General features: G+C 44.0%; 1 protein-coding gene across 2 annotated transcripts in view; it reads right to left on the reverse strand.

The window, feature by feature from the left end:
- Positions 1-200: 200 nt before the first annotated feature.
- Positions 201-24623, reverse strand: part of LOC147028797 (protein LSM14 homolog B-like) — a 31653-nt gene continuing 7230 nt past the window's right edge. Inside the window, exons 2-8 of one of the 2 annotated variants that reach the window (XM_085876506.1) lie at positions 24161-24321; positions 15247-15403; positions 6712-6858; positions 2825-2974; positions 2115-2208; positions 1867-2034; positions 201-474 (exon numbers count right to left, since the gene is read on the reverse strand). In XM_085876506.1, coding sequence (XP_085732632.1) covers positions 1869-2034; positions 2115-2208; positions 2825-2974; positions 6712-6858; positions 15247-15403; positions 24161-24321 — 875 coding nt within the window. In that variant the 3' untranslated portion in view covers positions 201-474; positions 1867-1868. The remainder of the gene's footprint in view (positions 475-1866; positions 2035-2114; positions 2209-2824; positions 2975-6711; positions 6859-15246; positions 15404-24160; positions 24322-24623) is intronic. The other variant, XM_085876507.1, reaches the window with a different exon arrangement.

The raw sequence follows: 24623 nt of genomic DNA on the forward strand, positions 1-24623 counted from the left end.
ATTGCCACAAGCACAGCACTCGCCCGGCTCGACTTCGATCTGCTTGACTTGATAGTGAATATTTAGAGGTAAAAGTCTGACAGCCAATCTCCATAATTTACACTATTCAAATCTGTTCCAACTCTCACCTGCCATTGGAAAAAAAAAATAAAAAAAATAAAAAAAAAGTAGCACAAACCACAATTTTGAATACACAGACAAACAAATGCATAGAACCACTTTATTATATTACAAGTTCAAATGTATCTTGCAATGCATGAAATCCATCTTAAAATTACTGTATATCCATTCAAGACCAGCCTTTCAAACTGGACAGCCGATTTGTGTGTGTGAAAAATGAAGGTCAAGTACCCATCTTGCATCAAGACATTTCAACTTGCTTGCAAACTTTTCCAAAAGTATGTGATTTCCAAACATTTTCACTTTGCACAAACACCAACGCTTTCAAGTCGATTTTCTGTTCTCGAGCAATTTCTGCAAAAAAAAATAAAAAATAAAATTTTTTTTAGTTTTGCTGCGAAGGACGAAGCAAACATTTTACCATGCATAAAGTTCATCGAAACGTTAAAGGGAAATCCCAGCGTAATTTTTTTTTTTCGGAAAACCATTGAGAATCATGAATTACAATGCAATTTGAAGGGAAAAGTTTTTTTTTGAATTTTTTTATTGCCAATCACAAAGTGTCGATTTTGCTACTGACGTCACACACTGAACCCACCTTGATCAAAATGGCAGCTTTACATGGAATTACATACAGTGCGTTTCGAACTCGGATTCAGATAGATTCCACTGTCATTAATGACTCCGAAGGTTAACGTATGATGAAACTCAGTGGGATTTAAAAGAATATTTTAGAGACAATTTTGAAGAATCTTTAGGGGCGGAACCTGAAAGTTTTAGCGTCTGAGGTCAAATCCCTTCGGAGAAGATGCATACATACCCTTCACTATAAATAGATGGTGGTTCATGTAATTTGAAGAATCAATTATTTTCAGGTGCTCTTGTGGTTACTGCTGGGCAATGGCAACAGGTGTTCGATTCACTGCTCAAATTGCCTGTGTACATGTGCTGGTAGCTGGGTAGAGGTGGTGTTAGAGTTTTGAGCGACAGCTTTTTCTTCCACTTAATTGTGGGGATGGCATCCTCTCAATCATGTCAGACAACCACAAGATCTAGCCATCTCCGTTTCATAACAGTTCTCCAACAAGTTCCAATCACAAAAGCAAACATTTTATAGGCCTGATCCACACAAGTATTTCAGACAAACCTCATCCAATTTCTGAAAAACTTGGTCTTTTGGCCATTAGTGTAGCCTGAAACCATCTTGGTTTGTATTACTATACAACCGGAAAGGACACATCAACTTGGCATACTTGTGGAAAACAGAAAATTATTCACCGTTTTATTTAAATCGTACCACAATGTAACCTGGAGACAATACGAACCTTGCGGTCAACTTCCAGGGGTGATGTCACAGCGAATCAGAAGATGATTTTGACCATTAATCACAAGTTTAGCTACTTTATAATTCCTAATATTTTGTAGGGAATCAAGGGAAAGATAAGTGTTGAGGTGGTCTGAGTGTTTGGGGTCTCCTTTAAGGGTTATTTTGAAGGCAAATGATTTGGATTCAAACATTTCATTAAACTGCTTCTGAATTGTGATGAAAGGTGGCAATTCATAGACAATTAAGGTTATCGTCCATCATAAGGCTATGAAGGAAGAAAGGCAGTTCTAACTCGGTGTTGACAAACTGCACGAGCCGCAATGGAAATATCTACTTCCAAATCCCAACGAGCTTGAAATGCTGCAGAGATGAATCGTAAACATCATTGGCCACCAAAATAATGACAAGGTGCTACCCACCTTCAAGGTGTTGCTGTATCAGACCTGCTTGAAGCAACCCAAGGACGACGTCCAAACCAGCTCAAATTTGGCCGGTTGAGCTGTCGGCGAGTTCTGGATGTGGGGAGCACAACACCAAAGGTCTCTGCAGCCAGCCGCCGTTCCTCTTCCCAAGTGATTCTTTTATTTCTGTACCAAAAGGAAATCATGTACAATCAAAGTTCATCTTGGTTGCTTCAGGTTGATGTGCAACAGAGCAAATGTCATACCTTGTATCTGATGAAAAGTTGTCAAAGAATGATTTTGAACGGTCATAGACAGGATCCTCCCTCCGTACCTCATTTAAACATGCCTCCTGATCTGCTGAATGGAGAGAACCCTTTTCAGAATAAAATTCAGTTTGTAGGTTTGTAAAACTTCGACAGTGCAAGGGATTAAAAGTAGTCCGTTACCATCAAAACAACATCAAGCTAAATTGCTGGGAAGTCACAATTAGTATGTGCTCGTACACTGGAAAAGGAGCAAGCACAGTGCAACAGCACCGTATCAGACCGAGCGTACTATTTGCAAAGTTTGCTCCAATAAATGCAATCCTGACATGCTGTAAGTTGTGCGTGCATTGCAAAGATGACCAAAATCAAAGCTGACATCATAATTCATTTGATTAAATGGACAGAGTTCAAACCCGATATACCAATCTTAAGTAGTAAAGCAAGAAAATAAAAAAAATAGTAAAAATAAAATAAATAAAAAAACTCGGCACAATATTTACCATCACAGAAAAGTGGGAGATCAAGCGGGAGATCAAGAAGTAAAGAGCAAAGATGGAGTCATTAGGAGGAACCTGGATAGGATTCGGGTTTCAGCCGCGACTCCCCAACCCTCAAACCCATCCAGATACTGCACTTTCAAAACAAAGCTGAAATCAGAATAAAAATTATAGCTTTCTACCACATGGTAAACCTTCAGCACTACTTACCTGTGTTTCTCAGCTTCTGAGTGTTGATATATTTTTTGAAGTGTGCATTGGCACTTTCAAAATCATACTCAACCTGGAGTTCAGAGATTGGGGGACTGCCAAAAGCAGAGCTTGCAGGTCCTGAACATTTTTCACCAAACCCCAAAACATCTATGGTGACAAAAACAAACAAAAATAATAATAAATAAATAATAATAATAATTAAAAAAAAAAAAAAAACAAACAAACAAAAACAAAAAAAAAAACTTTGTTCTAAGACAACCTTGAAGTCCCTGAAACATCATTTTAGAAATATCCGCCAGGCCAATAAGTCACTTCCATACACCACTCAACCCAGGTTGAAAACTGTGCTGCCCCAATATCGCATTTTAACCAATCCCAGTTTGGACATTGAAAACGAACTCGCCCTCATTTTACCCTGGCCATTCACCAAAGCGAGCAGATGCACAATGGGCGAGGACTGGTGAATCAGGTGATGAATGGCCGTGCACATGGAGCCAAACCAAAAGGAAAGACCGTTTGGTCGATGACAATCCGAATTAATCTTTGATCCTTTTTCAAAGCACTGAGATCAGGCAAAAATAAATAAATAAAAAAAGTTTGCAAATAAATCAAGACTGGGTATAAGCTTATCCCTCAAAAAAAAAGGTAGCATTTCTCTCCGGACTAGCAGCCCTCAGACGAAACGAGCACCTCTGGGCAGGCGAGTTGATCAATCAAGGGTTACTGAAAACATGTGTCAACTGGAAATGAGCTTTCAACTCAGCTTGAACAGATATGATACATATGAAGTGCCTGAAAATATAAACATATTGTACAGGGTGAGTCAAAAGTGCAGAAACAGAGGAAGTATATCCAACAGCAGATTTATGGTTCACTCACGACAAGAGGAGGGGAAAAAAAAAAACCACAAGAAGTCGATTTAGTTTAGTGTAGCATTACTCCGATGTCTAAACTTTTGCCTCATCCTGTACATAGTAGTGGCCAAAAAAAAAAAAAAAAAAGGAAACTTCAACAGATTGTCACATAGTCGGGTGTTCGGCCACCATGGATACCATGTGGCATGGGGTCAACAAGGGTCAAACCATTCTTCCACAAGGAAGTCCTCCAATTCACATCCGATGGAAGCAGAAACCAGTCTTCGACACTTCTCCAGGCAGTCCCACAAATGCTCTATGGTATTGAGGTCCGGCAATTGCAAGGGCCATAGAAGATAGACAACTTCGTTCTAGTGCTCATTAAACCACCCAGTGGCGTGTCCTGTGGACTGGAGATTTCTCATGAAAGACATCCCTTTCAGCAGGGGGAAGGAAAAAAAATGCTGCATCATGGGATGCAGATGATCGCTCAACATGGTAAAGTGGTGCACTGCAGCAACCTGCCCTCCACGAGAATGAGTGGACCCAGGCCATGCCAGGAAAACACACCACGCACCATTATGAAACTGCCAGAACCTTTTACTTTTGGAACCAGGAACTTGGGCATCACCACCTGTGTACATGGCCTTTTTTTGTATACACTGTCGAGCCTCGTATGAGAGTTGAAACACAAATGTATAACAAGGGGAGCACAAAAGAGTCGGGGAGAGACATTAGATCTGTGGAAGGGAGAGGGATGAGCTGATAAGGCGGAGTGCATGGGGAAAAGGAAATGGACACTACAGGGACTTTTAGGAAAGAAAGCAGGGAATTTGAAGGAGGTGGGTTTGGGGTGGATTAACAGGGGTATTAAAGATCAAGGTTTTGGATGGGGGAGGATATGAGATGGTGGTGAACAGCTGTTTTGAAGACCTGGAGGGAGAAGTGGGATTGAAGAGTGGGAGTTTATTCCACAGGTGGGATAAACGAGGAATGCAAGTGAAGGTGAGCAGCGATTGATTTTGGCCGTTTTTGGCAGACCTTGAGTGAAATGTGGAAATATGGGGGGGGCGGGGGGGACAGAGCACATACAGAGCAGGGTGGAGGCAAGACCAGAGAGATGGTAGAAGATCGAAAGACCACCGACCTGCCTGCGATGACCCAAAAACTCAGCTTCATTGCAGGAGATATCAATGATCCTAAAAGCATTGGTTTCCACTGCATGAAGCCAAGCTCGGAGTGAGGCAGGAGCACCACCTCAGAGGAGAGAGCAGTCTGCAGATGAAAGCTTTGTATGTGCTTCGGAGCTCAGGTGTGCCAAGGAAGGGCTTTGCACGACGGAGGATGTCCAATCGGAAACTGGCTTTAGAAGCCAGCTTGGAAATGTGGCTTTCCCAGGAACGATCACAACAGTCAGTGAGACACAAATGCTTGAATGAAAGGACGTCAAGGGGATTGTTGAGAAAGTAAATGGGAGGAGGCGGGGTGAGGTGGGTTTTCAGATGGTCCTTTGAGAGAGTGACATTTGTCAGGATTGAAACACACGTTCCAAGTTTTTGACCAACTTGTGATTTTATCCAGTTCTGTAGAGAGTGAAGGGGCTGCTGCTTGCCAATCTAAGGGATGGCAGAAGGTGGAGTCAGCAAAGATATAGAGGATTTTTCAGAGTCAGCAAAGAGATCATTGATGAAAACCAGAAAAAGCTCAGGGCCCACAACAGCGTCTTGAGGTTCTCCAGCCTGGTCAGGAAGACGAGATGAGAGAATTTCATGAAGAGCCATGCATTGACTGCAACAGGAGAGGACGTCCACAAGCCACGAGTGGAGATTGCCTTGGACACCATACGAAGAGTTTGGTGAGTAGGCCAGGAAGCCAGACTATTGAAAGCTCATATGTCTAGAGAGAATGCTCGGATCTCACGTCTGGCATCGAGGACCTCCGTCCATTGTTGGGAAAGCAGAAGCGGCATGTCCAGGGTAGAGCGATCTGGTCTGAATCAAAGTTAATGAAATCAAGCCATTGGAGAAGAGAAAGGATTTAATGTCAGAAGCAATGATGGATTTCATAACCTTGCTGACTGGGAGCAGGCAGATTGGTCTCTAGTTGCAGGGATCTGTTTTGGCACTTTTTTTTTTTTTAAGCAGTGGTAACGTTTGTTCATTTTCAAGCAGATGGAAGATGACCTTGAGCAATGAGAGTGAGAGCAAGAGCAGCAGAGCAGGTTTTTAGGACAAGAACACGGTGAAGGACGAATCAGACCACATCGCATTCCTCCACTGTTCGGCAGTCCGTCCATTGCCGATGCTCCTCGCATCACTGGACCTGCAAACGGGAGTTTGTCGGTGTTACGAGTGGTTCGTAAACAGCAACCTGGCTCTGGTATCCCACCTTGTGGAGTCCTCTTCTGACCGTTTGACCCTTCAGGATATGCTCACGACCCAAGTTCCATTGCTCTCCTGTTTCACCCCAGTCCAGACTAATGCCCATGCATCATGTTCGTCAAGGGCATTCACGCACTGTTGCCCTTCGATGACATCTTTCCTTCTTTTTCCCAGGTTGACATCACCTTTGAGACACGGTTCACGACATAAGCCATTTCCCCAGCCTTTGTCGCCGACGTGCCTGCCAAATGCACAAATGCACGCCAATGGAAGTCACTGAGGTCTCCTCTTGGAGCCATGCTGGCTCTTTACAGACTCTAGCCTCAGCCCACTTACACACGACTTCCATGAAAAGAATTGCATATTTCACGTGCTGATCACACACGTGGCGGCCCCATACTTTGCATACATGTTGTACAGCTGATGTACCCTCGTGTATGTATGTATATATGTATAAGCAGGCATGCTACTACTTGAGAACCCAGTTCAGCACATCATGGTTTTAAATCTGGGTTGAGTGGGTTATGGAGACAAGTTGTTTTTCAATGTTTCAAAAACGAAGTGTAAAGGATTGTCCATACACAATAAATTTATCTTGGGTTGAAAACATTTACATTTGCATAGAGATGAAGGGTCTTAGGAACGTTACCAATAATTGGCTTGTCACTTGCTCTGTTTCGAGAACCTCCGATGGCGTTGTCTCCACACGCTCTTCCTTCCTCCACCTCATGCTCAACCTCCACCTTGGTCTGGACCCCTTGTTCAATCATCACCTTCTTGTGCACAAGATGGCTGGCTAAACAACCAATGTAAAGGCAATTTCTTCAGCCAGCATTTAAAAAATTCACAAGCAGTAAATGCAACAAAATGTTGGTTGATCAACAATTCAAAGCACCTATCGCTTTAATCAAAGTGACAATTAAAAAGTTCACTTTGAAAATTGCAAGTATAAAACATTTTTTTCATGATTCTATCAAGTTTGACAAGCACTTGTATGAGGGTTGTTCAAAGAGTTCAGCACGAGGCTGAAGTTTATTCTTTCGTATGCAGTACAATGCTGCAGGGTGGCATCAGTGGCTGAGGGCATGGCTGTGCTGCCCTCTGTGCTGCTTGGGGCAGGAATTGGGAATTTGTTCAAAGTGCCAGTAATAGGTCAGACATTGGTGAAGGACACCATGGCATCTTTAATGTCTACCAAACCAACTTATTCTGGCAAACAGGACGGCCAGTTTAACGTCCATCTGAGGGATGGTACACGCATCCTTGAATCACCTGCCTGTGAAACACTGGGATGGGAGGTTACAGCTGAGCTGAGATTTGAACCCAGGTTAGATAGCTTCGACGAGTGCATACCTCGAGGCCATCCTATCAACCTAGGGAAAAAGCAAAGCCCTAAGACAGTGGTCCGCAATTCAGAGCACGAAGTAATTTGGTTGTATGTGGAAGCTGTTACTTTAATAATCTCGATGGCTTCATGGACAAATAGGAGCCACTGCCCCAACGAATACATTTTTTTTTTTCCAAATTCACAAAAGCCAACTTAACCATGCCCCCCCCCCCCCACTATTGCTTGAAATAAAACTTGGTTGAACTGTGAAAAGAATCCCCAAAAATCTGCAGAGCAATCTTTTTTTTTTTCATGCAAAGATGAACACCAAATAAATTCAAGAGGAAATTGCAGTCCTACACACCACCAAGAGGTAGGTGGTGGAATTGAAAGTCGAAGCATCAAAGATGAGAAGGTGAAAAGTCAGAAGAATGACAATGGGGGAATTAAATCACGAGGCGAGTCACAATGTAGCCCATTTCAAAGGACGAGGGAGTCATGATGGGAAGTGTTCAAGCAAGCAAACACCTTTGGATGAAATCGACAGCATTTTCTCAAATCATGCAAAAAGAAACATGGGTTCAACATCATGATTCAGGCAAAAGGAAATTCCTTCAAAGGGAGCACAACTATCTCACCGCACAAATTCTTAACAGCAGCAGCAGAAAACATGGCCTTGCTTCTTCCCCCCCCCCAGGATCAAAAGCGTGTGGCCATGGTCAGATTGTGTATAATGTGGTCAAATGATGACAAGATAATCATACTCAGAACTGGATTCGGCTTTGAGGGATCAACTTGTGCCGTTTGTGTGGCCACTGCAACTTTGCAGCACTGTTGATTTCAGCTGTTGCCACATTCCACCAAAATAATCAGAATAGTGAGGACGGTGATGTCAGAGTCTGTTACCACACTTGTGAAAAGTGATTTTTCAACATGGTCCTATTAATTTGGACCCAAGGTACACAAATCAAAAGGTGATCCAAACAGGTGAGGGCAGGTCAAATTGCTATAAACCCGAGCACATTGGTCATCAAAATTAAGTGTCAGAAGACAAACACTTTGGGCTTGTTTTGACCAAATTAGCCAAGCCTACCGGTAATTAAATTTAATTTGACCAAAGGTGTATTGTGTATCAAAATAGATGTTTTGACAAGACAAATGATGCACAATTATTATTTTTTTCTTTTTTGATGCAGAGTAAAGTCTCATGGAAAAAAAAAACACAATGGATCAGGACAATACTGGAAGACAAAAGGAAGAGCAGAAAGAAGGGGAAATGCCAGGATAGGGTTGAGGGAGAAAATAAATGGAGATGGACAAGGGATGCGCTTGTGAGGATGAAGAGTTGGAAGAATGCAGGGGGTGGACAAGATGGATGCGAAAGCCCAAAAAGTTTATTGGGGAGGGTGAGGGGGGGGGTGGTGAGGGAGGTGGTTGAAGGGTTGGAGAAAAGATAATAGTTTTGGATGGGGGTGGGTGAGTGATCTGAGATGGTGGTGAAAGTCTCAAAGACCTAGAGGGAAGAATGAGATTGAAGAGAATGTGGAAGTTGATTCCACCTACAGAGGGGTGGTGGAGGGTGGGAGGGGGGGATACAAAAGGGGTTGATGGTGGACCACCTGTATAAACCTGTGGGGGGGCAGAGGGAGGGGGTATAAAGCATGGGTAGAGAATGCAACACCAGAATAAGGTGGTATAAAATAAACCACCAACCAGTCTGATGGGAAAGTGATAGGTCCACAACTTGGCTTCATCATGAAAGATTCCAATGATCTTGAAAGCCTTGGTTTCCATGGCATCAAGCCACGCTAGATGCGAGGCAAGGGAGCCAGCCCACATGAGAGCAGCAGCATTCCTAGCTGCAGATGGCAGGTGAATAGGAATTCAGGTGTGCAAAGGAAGAACTGCATGACAGAGGATGCCAGAGCACAGACAGAGCGGGGTGGGGGCAAGGCCAGAGAGGAGACGGTAGAAGACAGACCACCCAGCTGCCTGCAGAGAGTGAATGACCCAAAGACAGCTTCATTACGAGAGATAGCAATGATCCAAAAACATCGGTTTCCACAGCATGAAGCCAGGCTAGGAGTGAGGCAGGAGCATCACCCCAGAGGAGAGAGCAGTCTGTGGATGAAACCTTTGTATGTGCTTTGGAGCTCAAGTGTGCCAAAGAAGGGCTTTGCACAACAGAGTATGCCCAGTCAGCAAGTGGCTTTGAGGCCAACTGAAATGTGGTTTGCCCAAGAAAGATCACACCTGAGAGTGAGACGAGGAATAAGATCAGGAATAGGACTGGGCCCAGAACACTGCATTGGTGCACTCCAGCCTTGACAGAGAATAGATGAAAGGATTCCAGAGTGCCACATGTTGGCGACAAGAGTCGAGGACGTCAGTAAGCCATGTGTAGAGTTGGCCTTGGATGCCACAGGTAAAGTTTGGAGAGCAGGGCGGTACACCAGATTATCAAAAGCACAAGATATGTCAAGATGTGAACCGCTGGATCAAAAACGAAAGGCAAACTTTGGTGGACAACATGGAATAAATATCCTGAAAGGACAAGTATTTGCAAAAGTGTACCCATGTCCCCTTCTAGTGGGGCAACTTGGCTAAATATAGCATAACAATTGTGCATTTTGTGAGGAAAGCACCACATTTGGCACACTAGTAGCCTATCATATTGTGAATAGATTTGGATATTGGGCCATCTCAAAATTTTTGATGGCAGTGGAAAATGGCTGCCACAGCCATCAGCGGCTGAATTTGAGATGGCCCAATATCCAAATCTGTTCATAATATGATAGGCTACTAGTGTGCCAAATGTAGTGCTTTCCTCACAAAATGCACAATTGTTATGCGAAGTTGCCCCACTATTTGTCTTTAAAAGAAGATGAACCAGATATTATTCAATACTTCCTGTGCCGCCTCTGATCCAACAACGGATGCTCCGAAAGTTAACATCCTGCTGCGCATGAACATGGCCAGACAGAATAATCAGAATGTGTAACAGATTCCACCAACACAGGACAGGTGGCATCTTCATGTGCAACGAGCGTTCAAACAAAGATCATTCTGGTCCACTTGCCATCTGGCATCTCACCCAGATAAAGACCCTTGTTCCATTGGATGGCACAAAGAAAACAGATGCCCAAATTTTAATTTGGACAACCAAAGGCACAGGCCTTGGTGTTTCAGCTGAAGATTAAATGTTCCTGTGAAAGATGTGCAGTTTCATGCAAATGAAAGGAGGAAGCTAGGTCTTGTGTGTTCCAAGCTATTTGAATGTCCCTTCACAAACCCAGAAATTCCCTGAGCCTGCAAAGCCCAATATTAAACTTGCACAAAGCTTTTAACTTCTCCATTAATTATTTCTGCCAGAAATGCAATCTTATGATTTTTCCAATCATTTATTTCCCTTTTAAAGCTCTATTTTGCTGTGTAATGCAATAAGACTTCCAATTGTTAAAAACATGTTTTATCAAAACATTGATTTTGATACCAAGCATGCCCAGGTTTCTTGGAGTTGAACTATTGACCTAATGACCATTTTACCTTAAAAGACATAATTACTCTAAACATTAAAACTAAAAGTCAAATTTGATTAATAATCAAAACTGGACTAAAGTGATGGTCTTATTGTATTTTTAGACAAAACATGACGAGGTTTAGAGAAATATGACACATTGTTTAACCCATCATGACCCTTATAGGGGTCAGCTATTTGGATCACACCTCATTGCTGCTCCTTGGGTCAAAACAGGACAATGGGGGGGGGGGGTGACTTTTCACAGCACAGCAACGAGCTCCGAGCGATTCAAACGAGTCATTTTTGTTGTGATAAACTACATGATCAGAAAAGTTTTGGTGTACTGAGAGATGCCAACCCAACTGAGATTGTTCACAAGATGTTGCAGAGAATGTCATGGGATGAGATCAAGATTCAAGAACTTCCCTTCTCATTCAGGCCAACCTTTTTATAAAACCCTTATGCTTGGCTCAATTAACAAGCAGGTTTTGAATATGGCACATTCATGGAGGAATTTGTAGACATTGGCAAAAATTACTCGCACAATGGTAAACTGTTACTTCTGGAGTTAGGCAAGGTCACACGTTCACAAAAATTTGCATAACAAATAAAAACATAAAAGGCAACACGAATGAAACATCATAAAATATGTATTGCCATCAATGGAGCATCACCACAAACATTCGCTTGGTTTCACCTTTTTGGCATTCTAACCTAATCAGAGCTCATTCTGCAATCAAATACCATGTTGGAGACATACACTGCTATGCAAAAGCCAAGACATTTTGCATTTTTCTCTTCTAATGAAAAATGAAACAAATAGAGTTCAATACAAATTTACCTTTAAGAAAAATAAAATATCCAAATAACCAAATGTGTACATAATAAAGGAATCCCTTGCTTACTGTAGTGTTCAGGATGCATTCCTGGGAGAACACAAATCTAAAATGTAGAAAAAAAAGGGGTCTTTATACCATTGTTTAAATGAAGAGCTATTCACAACAGCATTATTTGTTATGCAGAACAGCAGATGAGGGCTTCTTTATTGGGGTATCAGTAATAGTGCGAATAATAATAGATAGTGAACATTTTATCAATACTGTCAGACCCTGACATTCTCAGGGAATACGTTCCTGCAAAATGCCACAAATATCGAATCCGTGAATGTCGGGGCATTGTTCCAGTGGGAAAACGGGGGATAGGTTCCCAGTGGTCCATGATCCAAAACGGAAAATAATAAATCACATGAAAAAACGGCAAAGACATGAACAGAGGTCAGAATTTTTTATTTTTTTTTAAAGTTAAAAATCAAAATAAAACAAAATAAATAAGCGAATACGCAGGGGTTCGGCTACTGTAATAAAGATGGCAAACAGCTGGGGGAATTTAAGGGCTGCCTCCAGAAATCATACCGATGTTGTGAAAGTTACTGCAGTGCTTAAACCTGTCAAACCAAGCATAACCAGATCTTCATCTTCTCCAACAACTGCTGCTTGAACATGTTAACTTTGTTTTCATCAAAGTGGTGGAATGGGCATTTCTTTTTATTTTTAAATTTAAATCTTGTTCTAATGGTTGATGCAAGCGAAGTAACACATGTCCCACTTCCACCTGATTGGCTCAGAGCATGTACAGACAAATAATGGCAGCATTTGCATTTGACTCAGCAACCACAGAGTTATGGATGATATTCATTACCTCCACCTTGGAAGGTGGACAAGGTTACATTTTCAACCTTGCTTGTTTGTGAACAGGATTTTGTTTTGTATACCTTGATGAGGCTCGTATGAGAGCTAACACAATGCACAGCAAGGGGGGCATTAGACAGGAGGGGTGGGAGTGGGAAGGACAAAACAGTGGGGACCAGAGACATTAGGAGATCTGTGGAAGGGAGAGGGATGGGGGAGGGAACACAGGGTACACAAGATGGATATTACAGGGATTTTCAGGAATGAAAGCAGGGAATTTGAAGGAGGTGGATTTGGGGTGGATTAACGCGGGTAAAAAAAAGATCTAGGATTTGGATAGTGGGACAAGAAGAGGTGGTGGTAAACAGCTATTTTGAAGGCCTGGAGAGAAGAATGGGATTGAACAGAGTGAGGGCGTTTATTCCAAAGGCGGGGAAAAAAAGAGGAATGAATGAATGGTGAGCAGCGATTCGTGATTTAGGTAGTTTTACCAGAAGGGGGTTTTTGGCGGACCTTGATCACCCTGCGGAAATATGGTGGGGCCAAATTGCAGACAGAGCGGGGGGGGGGGGGCGACCAGAGAGGAGATGGTCGAAGACAGGAAGACCACCGACCTGCCTGCGGTGAGAGTTAGAGGCCCAAAGACTCAGCCTCATTGCGGGAGATGCCAATGATCCAAAATGCCTTGGTTTACACAGCGTCAAGCCGAGAAAGGTGTGAGGCAGGAGCACCAGCCAGGAGGGGAGAGCAGTATTCCCATCAGGCTGCGGACGAAAGCTTTGTATGTGGTTAGGAGCTCAAGTGGGCCGAGGAAGGACTTTGTACGACAGAGGATTCCCAGTCGGCGACTAGCTTTGGAGGCATATCTCAAAGTTATGGAGAGATTCAGATGAAACTTGGACAGGTCCGGTGTGGGACAAGATCAAATTGATTCCATTTTGGTGAAGATCTGGATACAGGCGAGAATTGTTACAAAACTTGGTGGATAAGTTGGGTAAGTGACAAGTAGATTATACAGGGTGCAATAAAATTCTGGAATCATTGTATAATTGTTTTTTGTTTGTTTTCAGGATAGAACGTATGAAAATGGATTACACTGTGCAAGACAGAGCTGAACTGATCCTCTTACATGCTGGAGGTTGAAGCCAGAGAAAGGCAAGAATTCCATTGCCGACATCCAATGAAGCCCATGCCTCAAGGAAGTGTGAAAGTTTAAAATAAATAAATAAAATTCTGGAACTTTGTAACAAAAACAAAAATACACAATTAACCTACAATTTCAAAATTTTGCTCCACCCTTTGCTTAGGTTGAGGTCCAGATGCAGATCCCATCCATCAGTGGGATACAAAACAAACTGTTCAGCCTGGTGGAGGTATGCGCTTTACCGAGTGACGTTCTCTTTTTTTTTGTGAAACATTTTTCTAGGACAAAGCTCTACAACAAATCAGAGCTCTACAGGGAAAGTGCTAAGCAAGGTATCACTGTGTACCTTGATACAAGCTAATTGTGCACATGTCCACCCTTTTCCTTCAAAACTATTAAAATTCTTCTCGGGACACTTTCAACTAATTTCGTTATAAACTTCTGCTGAATGGTGTCCTGTGTTTTTTCCAAGACGTTTCAAAGATCACTGAAGTTGCTGAGATTATTATTTTTTTTTTCATTCTCTCTCCAAATAGTCCCATGCAGCTCCAATGATTGAGATCTGCTTTGCAGGGGCATTCCATGTGCTGAAGGACTCTATCTCCTTTCTCTTGCAAGTATGTCTTGATTATTCCCATGTTTGTTTTTTGGATTAATATCCTGCTGCAAGATGAAGTTTGCACCAAGTCTTACAACACCACTGGGGAGAGTATGGTGGATTAAAATTTGTAACTTGTTGTAGACGATTCATGAATTTTCCAATCCTTGAGAATATGCACCCCAAACTTAAATTGGAACTTCCTTCATGTTTAATTGTCAGCTTCAAGCAAGGATCTTCACAAGTATTTTTCCTAATCTCACATCCTGTCTTCAATTTTTCCAGTCTTGGGTGTCAATTACAGATGTTTCTCTCAACTTGATTGCGCTTTGGATGCCGCATGTTGAAAATATAGAGTAATGCAAGTTATTTCACTTAACATTTTTCCTTCTTTATGCAGAAACGATTCAATGGTGATCTTCAACTGAAATTTTAGCCATTTTTGTTTCAAGCTAACAGTGAATCCTGATCTGTATTCTGCAATTTTAGCTTTATGGTTGTGTAGAGGGGTAACATTTGATGAGTCAACAATCCGATTGGTAAATGTGATGGATTAGCTCAACCTCACATTAGCTGCTCATGTATAGTTTACTTTGAGTTGTGATCACAAGTTAAGGGTTTTGATCAAGGTATATGAAAGATTGCTAATTGACAATCTGTTTGTAACCCAAACTAAGCTGTATTCACAAGTCAACATTGTTGGGATAGTAGAAAAAAAGTAGTGGAAGCTTTGTTTACATTGTTGGTTCTCAACATCCATTTATTGCAACTCCTGAATGACTCGAAGACTTGCATAACAGTGTATAGTCTCCAAATATCCTTTTAAATGTAACATGCAAGTGCTTCACGTAAAAAAATTATTCTAACAAAAACAAAACAAACATTTGTTTGGTACATGGATACATACGATTCAAGGATGCATACTGACGGCTCAAGTTTGAGGTCGCATGACCGTAACTTGGCAGCATGGAGCGTGGCGGGGGCACAGTGCGACGCATGTTGAGGTTTGTTGCACATCCTGGCAGAGTGTAGTGAACCATTCCTCCTGGTGTCCCAATCGCCGACTAGGGTAACAAGCAGCACAGTCGTGAGTTGTGCATACAAGCTTATTTCAAATTGACATTTCATTAGCGCCAGTTGGACTTCGTCTGAAACATGGGCTTATGGATTTGGTCTCGATTTCCATGTGCGTGTATGCGTCCGCAACCATATCTTGGACATGTATGGACCGATTTTACAAGTTCAACACATGATGGTTCACATACACGTCATTGTTTCGACATCAGATCCAAGATGGCCAACTGGCAGCCATTTTAGTTGAAAAAAAAATCCAATGTTGAACATGTCCTCAACAATTTCTCGGCCATGCATTTACTTATGTTCAAACTTGGCACAAGCACAGTACATGATGGCATACATGCGCCCTTCGCTTTATTGTGCTATCCGATCAAAGATGGCCAACTGATAAACTGGCAGCCATTTTGGTTGTACTAAAATATGGGTCATCCCTTCAACTCCGAACATCAAAATTACTAAAAACAGGGGCTATGACATTTTATGTCTATTTTAGTTGTTAAATTGGGGATTATGTCAACTAGGAAGAGTACTTTTCCCCAGTGATGGGAAAAGCAAGTAAATGTTTCAATCCCCAATGGTGCGAAAAGTTTAAGTTTATCTATCAATTTAAATAACTTCATCAACTTTAAAAAGGTTTGTGTTGCACTCTTGATTTTACTCAGAGGCAAAGCACTGAGCAACTTATAACACCCACCATGAAATGGTGGTGCAATATCAGGAGGCAGAGGTTGGATATGTCAAAAAAGAGAGGGGGGGAATATATATATACATTTCAATTCATTCCTCGCCCCCTCCCCCCCCCCATGCAACATTATTCATGCCTGTTCTCACCATTTCAAAAGTGATTTTTAACTTTTCAAATGTAGCACCAGAAGTGGCCACAGGAGAAAGCCAAACATATAAATGCTGTTGGACGAGTTAAAGGGACAGCCCAATACAGTTCACATATCATAGATATTCACAAAAGTGGAATTGAATGGGAATTCCCCTTCCCATTTTAGCAAATTAACCCTCAACTTTCAACCCTCTCTCTCATTTTAAATCCCGAGTAAAAATTAAACTAAAAATAGCACCAAGCGTACCAAGCTCCTGGATCAGGAGCAACACTCAAACACCCTTAAAGTGTGATTTATTATTATTTTTTTTTTAATGTCGTGAACAACCTTTGGTACATCACAGTTGATGAAGGTTGTGGTCAGGTTACATTAAAATTGTGTGCGTAGTTTGAAAGTAAATACCTATTATTTTTTTAGGGGGGGGTGGGGGAGAGTTACACTCACCCCACACAGACCAGATTTTGATGTGGTCAATACACTTTCATTAGGCATCAGATGTGAAGCTTGTGGCCAAGCTTCAAAATCATGTGTTTGGTTCTAGTGAAGACTGAAGCATTGACTGACTGACTCCACTGAAGGACACTACTCGATCACATAAGCTCAACTAACTAAAGTCCAGGTGAGCTAAAAATGGAAAGGTGGAGGGGGGAGACGAGGACTTTATTTTGGAGGTGGCCATAAACTTAGAATGTTCCCCGGCACACCACAAATACAACCATGAGGTTTCAAAGCATTTTGTCCCACAAAAAAGATATTTCAATGCATTCCCCCCCCCCCCAACATACATGACTAGACCTTTCCTTTTAGGACAACAGAAGAGGTATATTTCAGAAGGACTTGTACAACTTTTGAGAGTTGGATTTTTTTTTTTTTTTTTTTAAACATTCTATTTTCAAATTATTCTGTGCAACATTGCAGTAGTGCATTAGCAGGCATGATAATTCACCCACTTATGATAATTCCCACTTTCATGTTAAACTAAAACTGAAGTTAGAGGAAGCCCTCCAACTTACAACATTCCCATGTCCACCCAAAGTACAACCAACATTTTTCAACATTTTGTCCAGCAGTTTGAGTGCAGAAAATAGAGCACTTTTGCAAGTTGGCAAATTAGTTTGATTCTGGAAAGTTTTCATACAGATACTATGGTCTGATGATGCTCCAGGAAACACACACCATATAGAAAACCACTGGGACATTACACGACAACCAGAAGCTGCACAACAGTTTAGGGCTGTACACAAGTTACGGACCTTTTTTGGAAGTTTGACCCCCTCAGGTCAGGTATTGTCAGGTCAGGTTCGATCTGTGACCTGCTACAGGTACCATGTAAACCTGTTCCATGGTCGGGTTGTCGGCGACTAAACCGTCTCCCCAACCAGGTTTTCTGGTCAGGAGGGTGTTTGGATATGGACACCCAGCAGGATTAAAAACAAAACCTGTCAAAGGGCAGAGGAGCTTCTTGTGAGCCAACGGCCATCCAGATCTAGTGCCCAACTGTGTCCGCGGACGTCCTCCAGCAGTTGGGTTACTTCTTATTAGGAGGTTAGTGGCAGGATTTGCACTCCGGCCACCGTAAAACCCTTCATTCCGCAAAACGCAAAAACGCAAAAAAAATCTGAAAACCCACTCCATGGGAGTACCTCCTGTGCAGCTTCCCTTCGCAGGGCAGCTCACCGGATGACAGGATTGGGGCAAAGCCTTCGGGACCCCCAATCTTTGATGATAGGAGGGAAACCACGGAGTAACATCCCTGGGTCAGATTGCGGGAGAGTGTTGGAGTGGTGCTGAGGTGTCGTCCACCAGACTGAGGTCTCCTTGGGTTAACCTGAGGCGGTCCCTTCGGGTGGGTGCCTGGAATGTCCTTTCCCTAAGAGAGGATGATCACCTGTCTCTGTTATCATCTGAGCTCAAGCGTTTGGACATCGGGATTGCAGCTCTCTCTGAGGTTCGGACACCGGATTGCGGCAAGATAATGGTGGGTGGTTACACCTACTATTGGTCTGGTCACTCTGATGGTTACCATACCCAAGGAGTTGCTGTAGCTGTGTCCAATAAGCTGACCCAATGATAATTGAGGTAACACCGGTCAACGAGCGTATTATGAGATGAAGGATTCGTCACTCCTTAGGTGTCATTTCCCTGGTCTCTGTTTATGCTCCGACTGAGGCGAGTGATCTCACCGTGAAGGATGCATTCTACGCCACACTCGAGTCTGTGGTTGATCAGTGCCCCAGACGAGATACACTTCGAGTCTTGGGGGATTTCAATGCATCGACTGGAACTGATAGGAATGGTTATGAGGTGTGTGTTGGTCCCCATGGGTCAGGAACTATGAACCAGAATGGCACTAAGTTCCTTGACTTTGCAAGAAGTCATGGACTTAGGGTGGCTGGTTCATGGTTTCAGCACCCACAAGCTCATCGCTGGACTTGATATTCCAACGCTGGCGGTGTGGCAAAGGAGATTGACCATGTCCTCATCGACGGTCGTTGAGGATGATCCAGAACTGCAGGGTCTACCGGAGTGCTCAGTTCCTCAATACTGACCACAGGCTTGTTGTAGCAACTCTAAAGCTGCACCTTAAGTCATGGAGAATGGTACCATCCCAGCCGAGGCTGGATGTTGGCAAGCTCAAGGATGAGAGAGTAGCTGAGGAGTTTGCGAACAGGCTGAGTGGACACTTGGGGGGTCTGGGTGCTTTGGGGGGTCCTGAAGAGTTGTGGAGCGCCTTCAAGACCACCGTCCTTGATGTTGCCAGTGGATGTCTTGGAACTCACCGCAGGGCAAAGAAGAATTTTGTCTCTCAAGGGACACTGGATAACATTGACCAGAGTCACAGGGCCAGGCTGAATGGCAGAGCTGAGCTGTTCAGGGAGCTGAGGCGTAAAACTGTACGTGCACTGAGGGTGGACAAGGAGGCCTATGTGCGAGGAATCTGTGAGGGGGTAGAGCATCACCTATGGACAGGTGATTCTCATCCCGCTTACAGGGGAACTCGCGCATTACGTTCATCCAAGCCGATCCCTCGGAGCACTGCAGTTCGAGCAGAGAGTGGTAGGCTCTTGACAGAGGAGTCCGAAATGAAGGCCCGCTGGGCCGGTTACTTTGAGCGGTTGTACCAGGCTGATCCCCCAGCTGTCGAGTTGGACGTCAACGGTGTTATAATCCCTGTTGCTGACCCACGAATCAACTGTGGTCCACCTTCGCTTGTGGAAACACGGGCTGCGGTGAACCAGTTGAAACGGGGCAAAGCTCCAGGGATCTGTGGCATCCATGCCGAACTTCTCAAGGCTGGTGGAAATGCTGCACTCGTGTCGTTGCATGCAGTTTTGTGCTCTGCCTGGAACACAGGCATCATCCCAACTGACTGGAAGAGGGGCCTTGTTGTCCCTCTCTGGAAAGGGAAGGGTGATCGCCAAGACTGCAACAACTACCGAGGTGTGACGCTGCTCTCAGTGCCGGGCAAGGTCTTTGCTCGGATAATTCTTGATAGGGTGCGCCACCATCTGCTTGAGCACCAGCGTCCAGAGCAGTCAGGCTTTACACCAAAGAGGTCAACGATTGACCGTATCCTTGCCCTTCATGTCCTCACCGAACGCAGATGAAAGTTTCGGCAGGGGCTGCTTGCAGCCTATGTTGATCTCTGTAAAGCGTTTGATTCAGTGAATCGGGATGTCCTCTGGAGGATTCTTGGTCTTCGTGGGGTGCCACCAAAACTGATCGATCTGATGTCTGAACTCTACTCTGGTACTGAGAGTGCTGTGAAGTGTGGTGGTACCACCTCTGACTTATTTCCAGTTGTCACTGGAGTTCGTCAGGGATGTGTACTTGCCCCCACACTTTTCAGCACTTGTATGGACTGGATTTTAGGGAGGATGTCGGAGAGATCAAGTTGCGGTGCATCGTTTGGGAATGTCAAGATCTCGGACCTTGATTTCGCAGACAATGCAGTCATCTTTGCGGAGACTTTAGACATCCTTTTGGGGGCCCTCGAGGTGCTGAATGAGGAGTCGGAGCCGCTGGGATTACGGGTTTCTTGGGTCAAAACTAAGATCCAGGCTTTCGGTGACATCTTGGATGCTGCTGTCCTGTCTGTGTGTTTGTGGTGAGGATGTTGAGGTCGTGGAGAGATTCACTTACCTTGGCAGTGATATTCATGTCTCTGCTGGCTGCGAGTCAGAGGTCAATAGACATCTGGGTCGGGCCTGGGGAGTCATGGATTCACTGGATCATGGGGTGTGGTGCTGCCGGTACCTGTGCGGGAGGACGAAAGTCCGAGTCTTCAGGTCCTTGGTACTTCCAGTCTTGCTCTATGGATGCGAGACCTGGACTCTGACCAAGGATCTGAGACGGAGACTTAATTCCTTTGGTACCAGGTCTCTTCGGAGAATCCTTGGCTATCACTGGTCGGATTTTGTGTCCAACGAGCGGTTGCTGAGAGAGACTCGGATGAGATTTGTTACCTGCATAGTCCGTGAGCATCAGTTGCGGCTGTATGGACATGTGGCTCGTTTTCCTGATGCTAATCCTGCTCACCAGATTCTCTCAGCGAGGGAGTCTCATGAGTGGAGGAGACCAGTGGGCCGACCACGTGCCTCGTGGTTGCAGCAGGTTGACAATCATCTCAAGGAGATGGGGATGGGCCTGGCATTTGTCTGGGGGATGGCCAGACGGAGGCCCCTGGAGTACCGGCGGAAAGTGGACGCAGCGACGCGCTGTTCTGGCACATGCTCCCATACCTGACCTGACCCCCTCCTTTCCTTCCCAACTGATGCTGGGTGATGTGTTGCTTAACCACCCCCCCCCCCACCATAAAATAATGACTTAATAAAAGCAATGCCACATATTAAAAATCTCAATTAGCTTTTCTGCAAGTTTTTAATCAATTATTTTTAAAACCAGCAGCATCCAACAGCTCAGTCAATAAGATAGTGTTGCCTATCTGCTCACTCCAAATTTTACAAACTTATTTTTTAACTTCCTGGCACGTCCTTTTCAGAAATATTCTCACAACTTCAAATTCTCAACTTCAAACCCTGAAAATATCTGCTGTTCTTCCACTGCTGCAATCGGTTCATCTGACCACATGCTCGTCAAAGTAGGCATCTCTGGCTGTTATAATCAACCACCTCAGCACCGTCGGGTCTGGCATTTCACTCAGGCCAACTCGCAGGGACTGAAAGCAGCCATCAAACTTCTCGACTGGTCTCCCATCTCTACTTCCTCTGACATCAACTCATCCTGGGAATTCTTTCATTGAAACTTGATCCCTCTCATGCACAGATTTATCCGCTCTCATCTTCAGTTGTCCTACCTTCCTACCGCCCGTGGTACACTGAAGCTTGTGGCGAGGAAGTCGTCCTGAAACAACTTGGCTTTGCCTCATTGAAGGCTAATCCAACTGAAGGCAATCAAGTGTCTACTCTCAGGAGAGCCAGAAAACACTTTTCTAATCTCAAGTCTGAACTCTCAAACCTGTCACCCACCTCCAAATCCTGGTGGTGTCCAAGTCTGATTCTGGTGTATGTTCACCCTCTCCCCACAACTTTACCTCAAATGGCCACAGCTGACACTGCACCTGAAAGGGCTGAATGCCTAAACTCCATATTTGCTTCTCAATCTTGTGTCCAAACCCATCACTTTCTGTAGCCACCTTACCTAGTCGCACACAGCTGTTCCTGGACTCTGTCCTTTTCTCCTGACAAGGTGGAGAGCTTGCCGTCACACCTCGACTCAGATTCTGCAACCGGTCCAGACGGCATCAGCCCACATGTCCTAAAAATCTGCTCTGCTGTTCTTTTCACCCTCTCATTTGCTCAAGTTAATCTTCCATCTGCTTGGAAAGCAAACATCACCGCTCTGCATAAAAAGGTGCAAAAACAAATCTCTGCAACTATAGAACAGTCAGCCTTCTCCCAATCAGCAAGGTTATGGAATCCAACATCGCTTCTAACATTAAATCCTTCCTCTTCTCCAATGTCTTGATTTCCAATCACAAACATGGATTCAGACCAGGTAACTCCACCCTGGATATGCTGCTTCTGCTCTCCCAACAATGGATAGAGATCTTCAATGCCAGACATGGAATCAGAGCCATCTCCCAAGCCATACCACGTGCTTTTGATACAGTCCAACACCCTGCCCACCAAACTCTTCCTTATGGTCTCCAAGGACATCTCCACTCATGGCTCGCAGACTTCCTCTCTTGTCACACTCAACGTGTGACCCTTAATGGAGTTCTCATCCCTCTTCTTGTCCAGGTTGGCGTTCCTCAAGGCAGTGTTCTGGGCCCTGTTTTTCTGGTTTTCATCACTGATCTCTCTGACTCTGGAAAATCCCATTAATCTCTTCGCTGATGACTCCACACTCTGCCATACTGTATGTCATCCATCAGATCGGGAAGCAGCAGCCTTTTCACTCCGCAGATCTGGATAAAATCACAAGCTGGTCGAACACGTGGAACGGCTTTCAAGCCTGACAAATGTCACCCTCACTATATCTCTGAAAAGACCGTCTGGAACGCCCCTTCCCCCAATCTACTCTCTCAACAATCCTCGTGAAGAGGTCTTTTCATTCGACCTTCTGGGTCTCAACATCTGCCATGATCTTTACTGGGAATGCCACATTTCCAACCTGGCCTCCAAAGCCAGTCGCCGACTGGGTATCCTCAATCATGCAAAATCCTTCCTCAGCCCACCTGAGCTCCTGATCACAAACAAAGCTTTCATCCGCAGCCAGATGGAGTACTGCTCTCCACTCTGGGCTGGTGCTCCTGCCCCTCACCTTTTTCGGTTTCACGCTTTGGAAACAAAGGCATTTAGGATCATTGTTACCTCCCATGGTGAGGCCGAGTCTTTGGGGCTCACTCTCACCGCAGGCAGTTTGATGGTCTCCGTATTCTAATCTCCGGTCTCACTCCCCCTGCTCCATCTGCCCTCCCCCATATTTCCACAGGGTGCTCAACGTCCGCCAGCAACCCCCTTCTGGTAAAACGACCAAAATCACGAATCACTGCTCACCTTCACTCTTTCATTCCTCTTTTTCCCCCACCTTTGGAACAAACTCCGACACTCTTCAATCCCATTCTTCCCTCCAGGTCTTCAAAACAGCTCTTAATCACCACCTTTCTTTCCCCATCCAAAACCACGATCTTTCCTACCCCTGTTTATCCACCCCAAACCTACCTCCTTCCTCGAAAGTTCCCTATCGTGTAAGGTTCTGAAAGTCCCTGTGGTGTCCCTTTTGTATACCCCATGTTCCCTACCCCATCCCTCTCCCTTCCACAGATCTCCAAATGTCTGTTCCCAACTGTTTTATCCTCCCCTCTCCCACCACTCTTGTCTCTTTCCCCCGTACTGTGTGGTGTCAGCTCTCATATGAGCCTCGACAATGTATATCAAAAAAAAAATATATATATATATATATCTCATACAAGCCTGGATAGTGAATACAAAAATAAAAAAAATAAAAATTAATGATACAACACCTCTGCCATTTTTGGATGAATTCAACTGAATGAATGGTCATTCAAAATTGACATTTCCTGTTATGGTGAAAGGAAACCCAAAAATCACTGCACCAATTAAGATGGGGTCACGTAATTGTGGCTCTGACCTTCTCCTTCCCCCCGCCCCCTCCAACATTTTGACACTCCAGGAAACACACCGACCCCCAAAAGCAGGCAGGATTTTTGTGAACAGCCGCTTCGGAATGCATACAAGTAAAACACCCACAAGCAGAATCATATATTGTGCGATTGCCCATTGGTGCACAATTTTAGCAAAACCTCGAGGCTTTAAATTGACGTTTACTTGACCTTTCTGCCAAAATGAATACTAAATTGTACTCATCAGCATTCACAAGTCATCATACCAATAACTACATAGATCATGAAAGGATACATACGTGCACGATGGCAGGGTCAGAATGGAAGGTCGAGCCACTGGAGCTTTCCTGCACTGTGACCTCTTTAATGTCAGTAGCACGGAAGATGACATACTCATACAGATCGTTTTGTGGCGCCACCGAACGATGAGCACGGCGGTCCTCTGTGCCAAACATGCGCACTTAAACAAAACAAAAAACCAAACAAACAAAGAAGACATTAATCAGGTGAAGATTTCAGAAATTCACACTCAAGCATTTTTGGGGACAATGCCACAAATTGTGTTTTTTGTAGGTCAATTAAACCCTCCTAATTACAAAAATATGGGTTCCAAAATGATTTTTCATTAAAGACCCATACATTTTTATTGAAGTGTGACACACCACACACATGAGAAAGGCTACACCCCCTTTCAAAATGTTAACCTTTTGTTGCCTTGTAGCCTGGAATCAAATTACAATAAATAAGACTTTTTCCACCTTT

This window comes from Eptatretus burgeri, chromosome 4, assembly GCF_056783735.1.
Source record: "Eptatretus burgeri isolate ZD-2024b chromosome 4, Ebu_testis_v1, whole genome shotgun sequence".
Taxonomy (NCBI): Eukaryota; Metazoa; Chordata; class Myxini; order Myxiniformes; family Myxinidae; genus Eptatretus; species Eptatretus burgeri.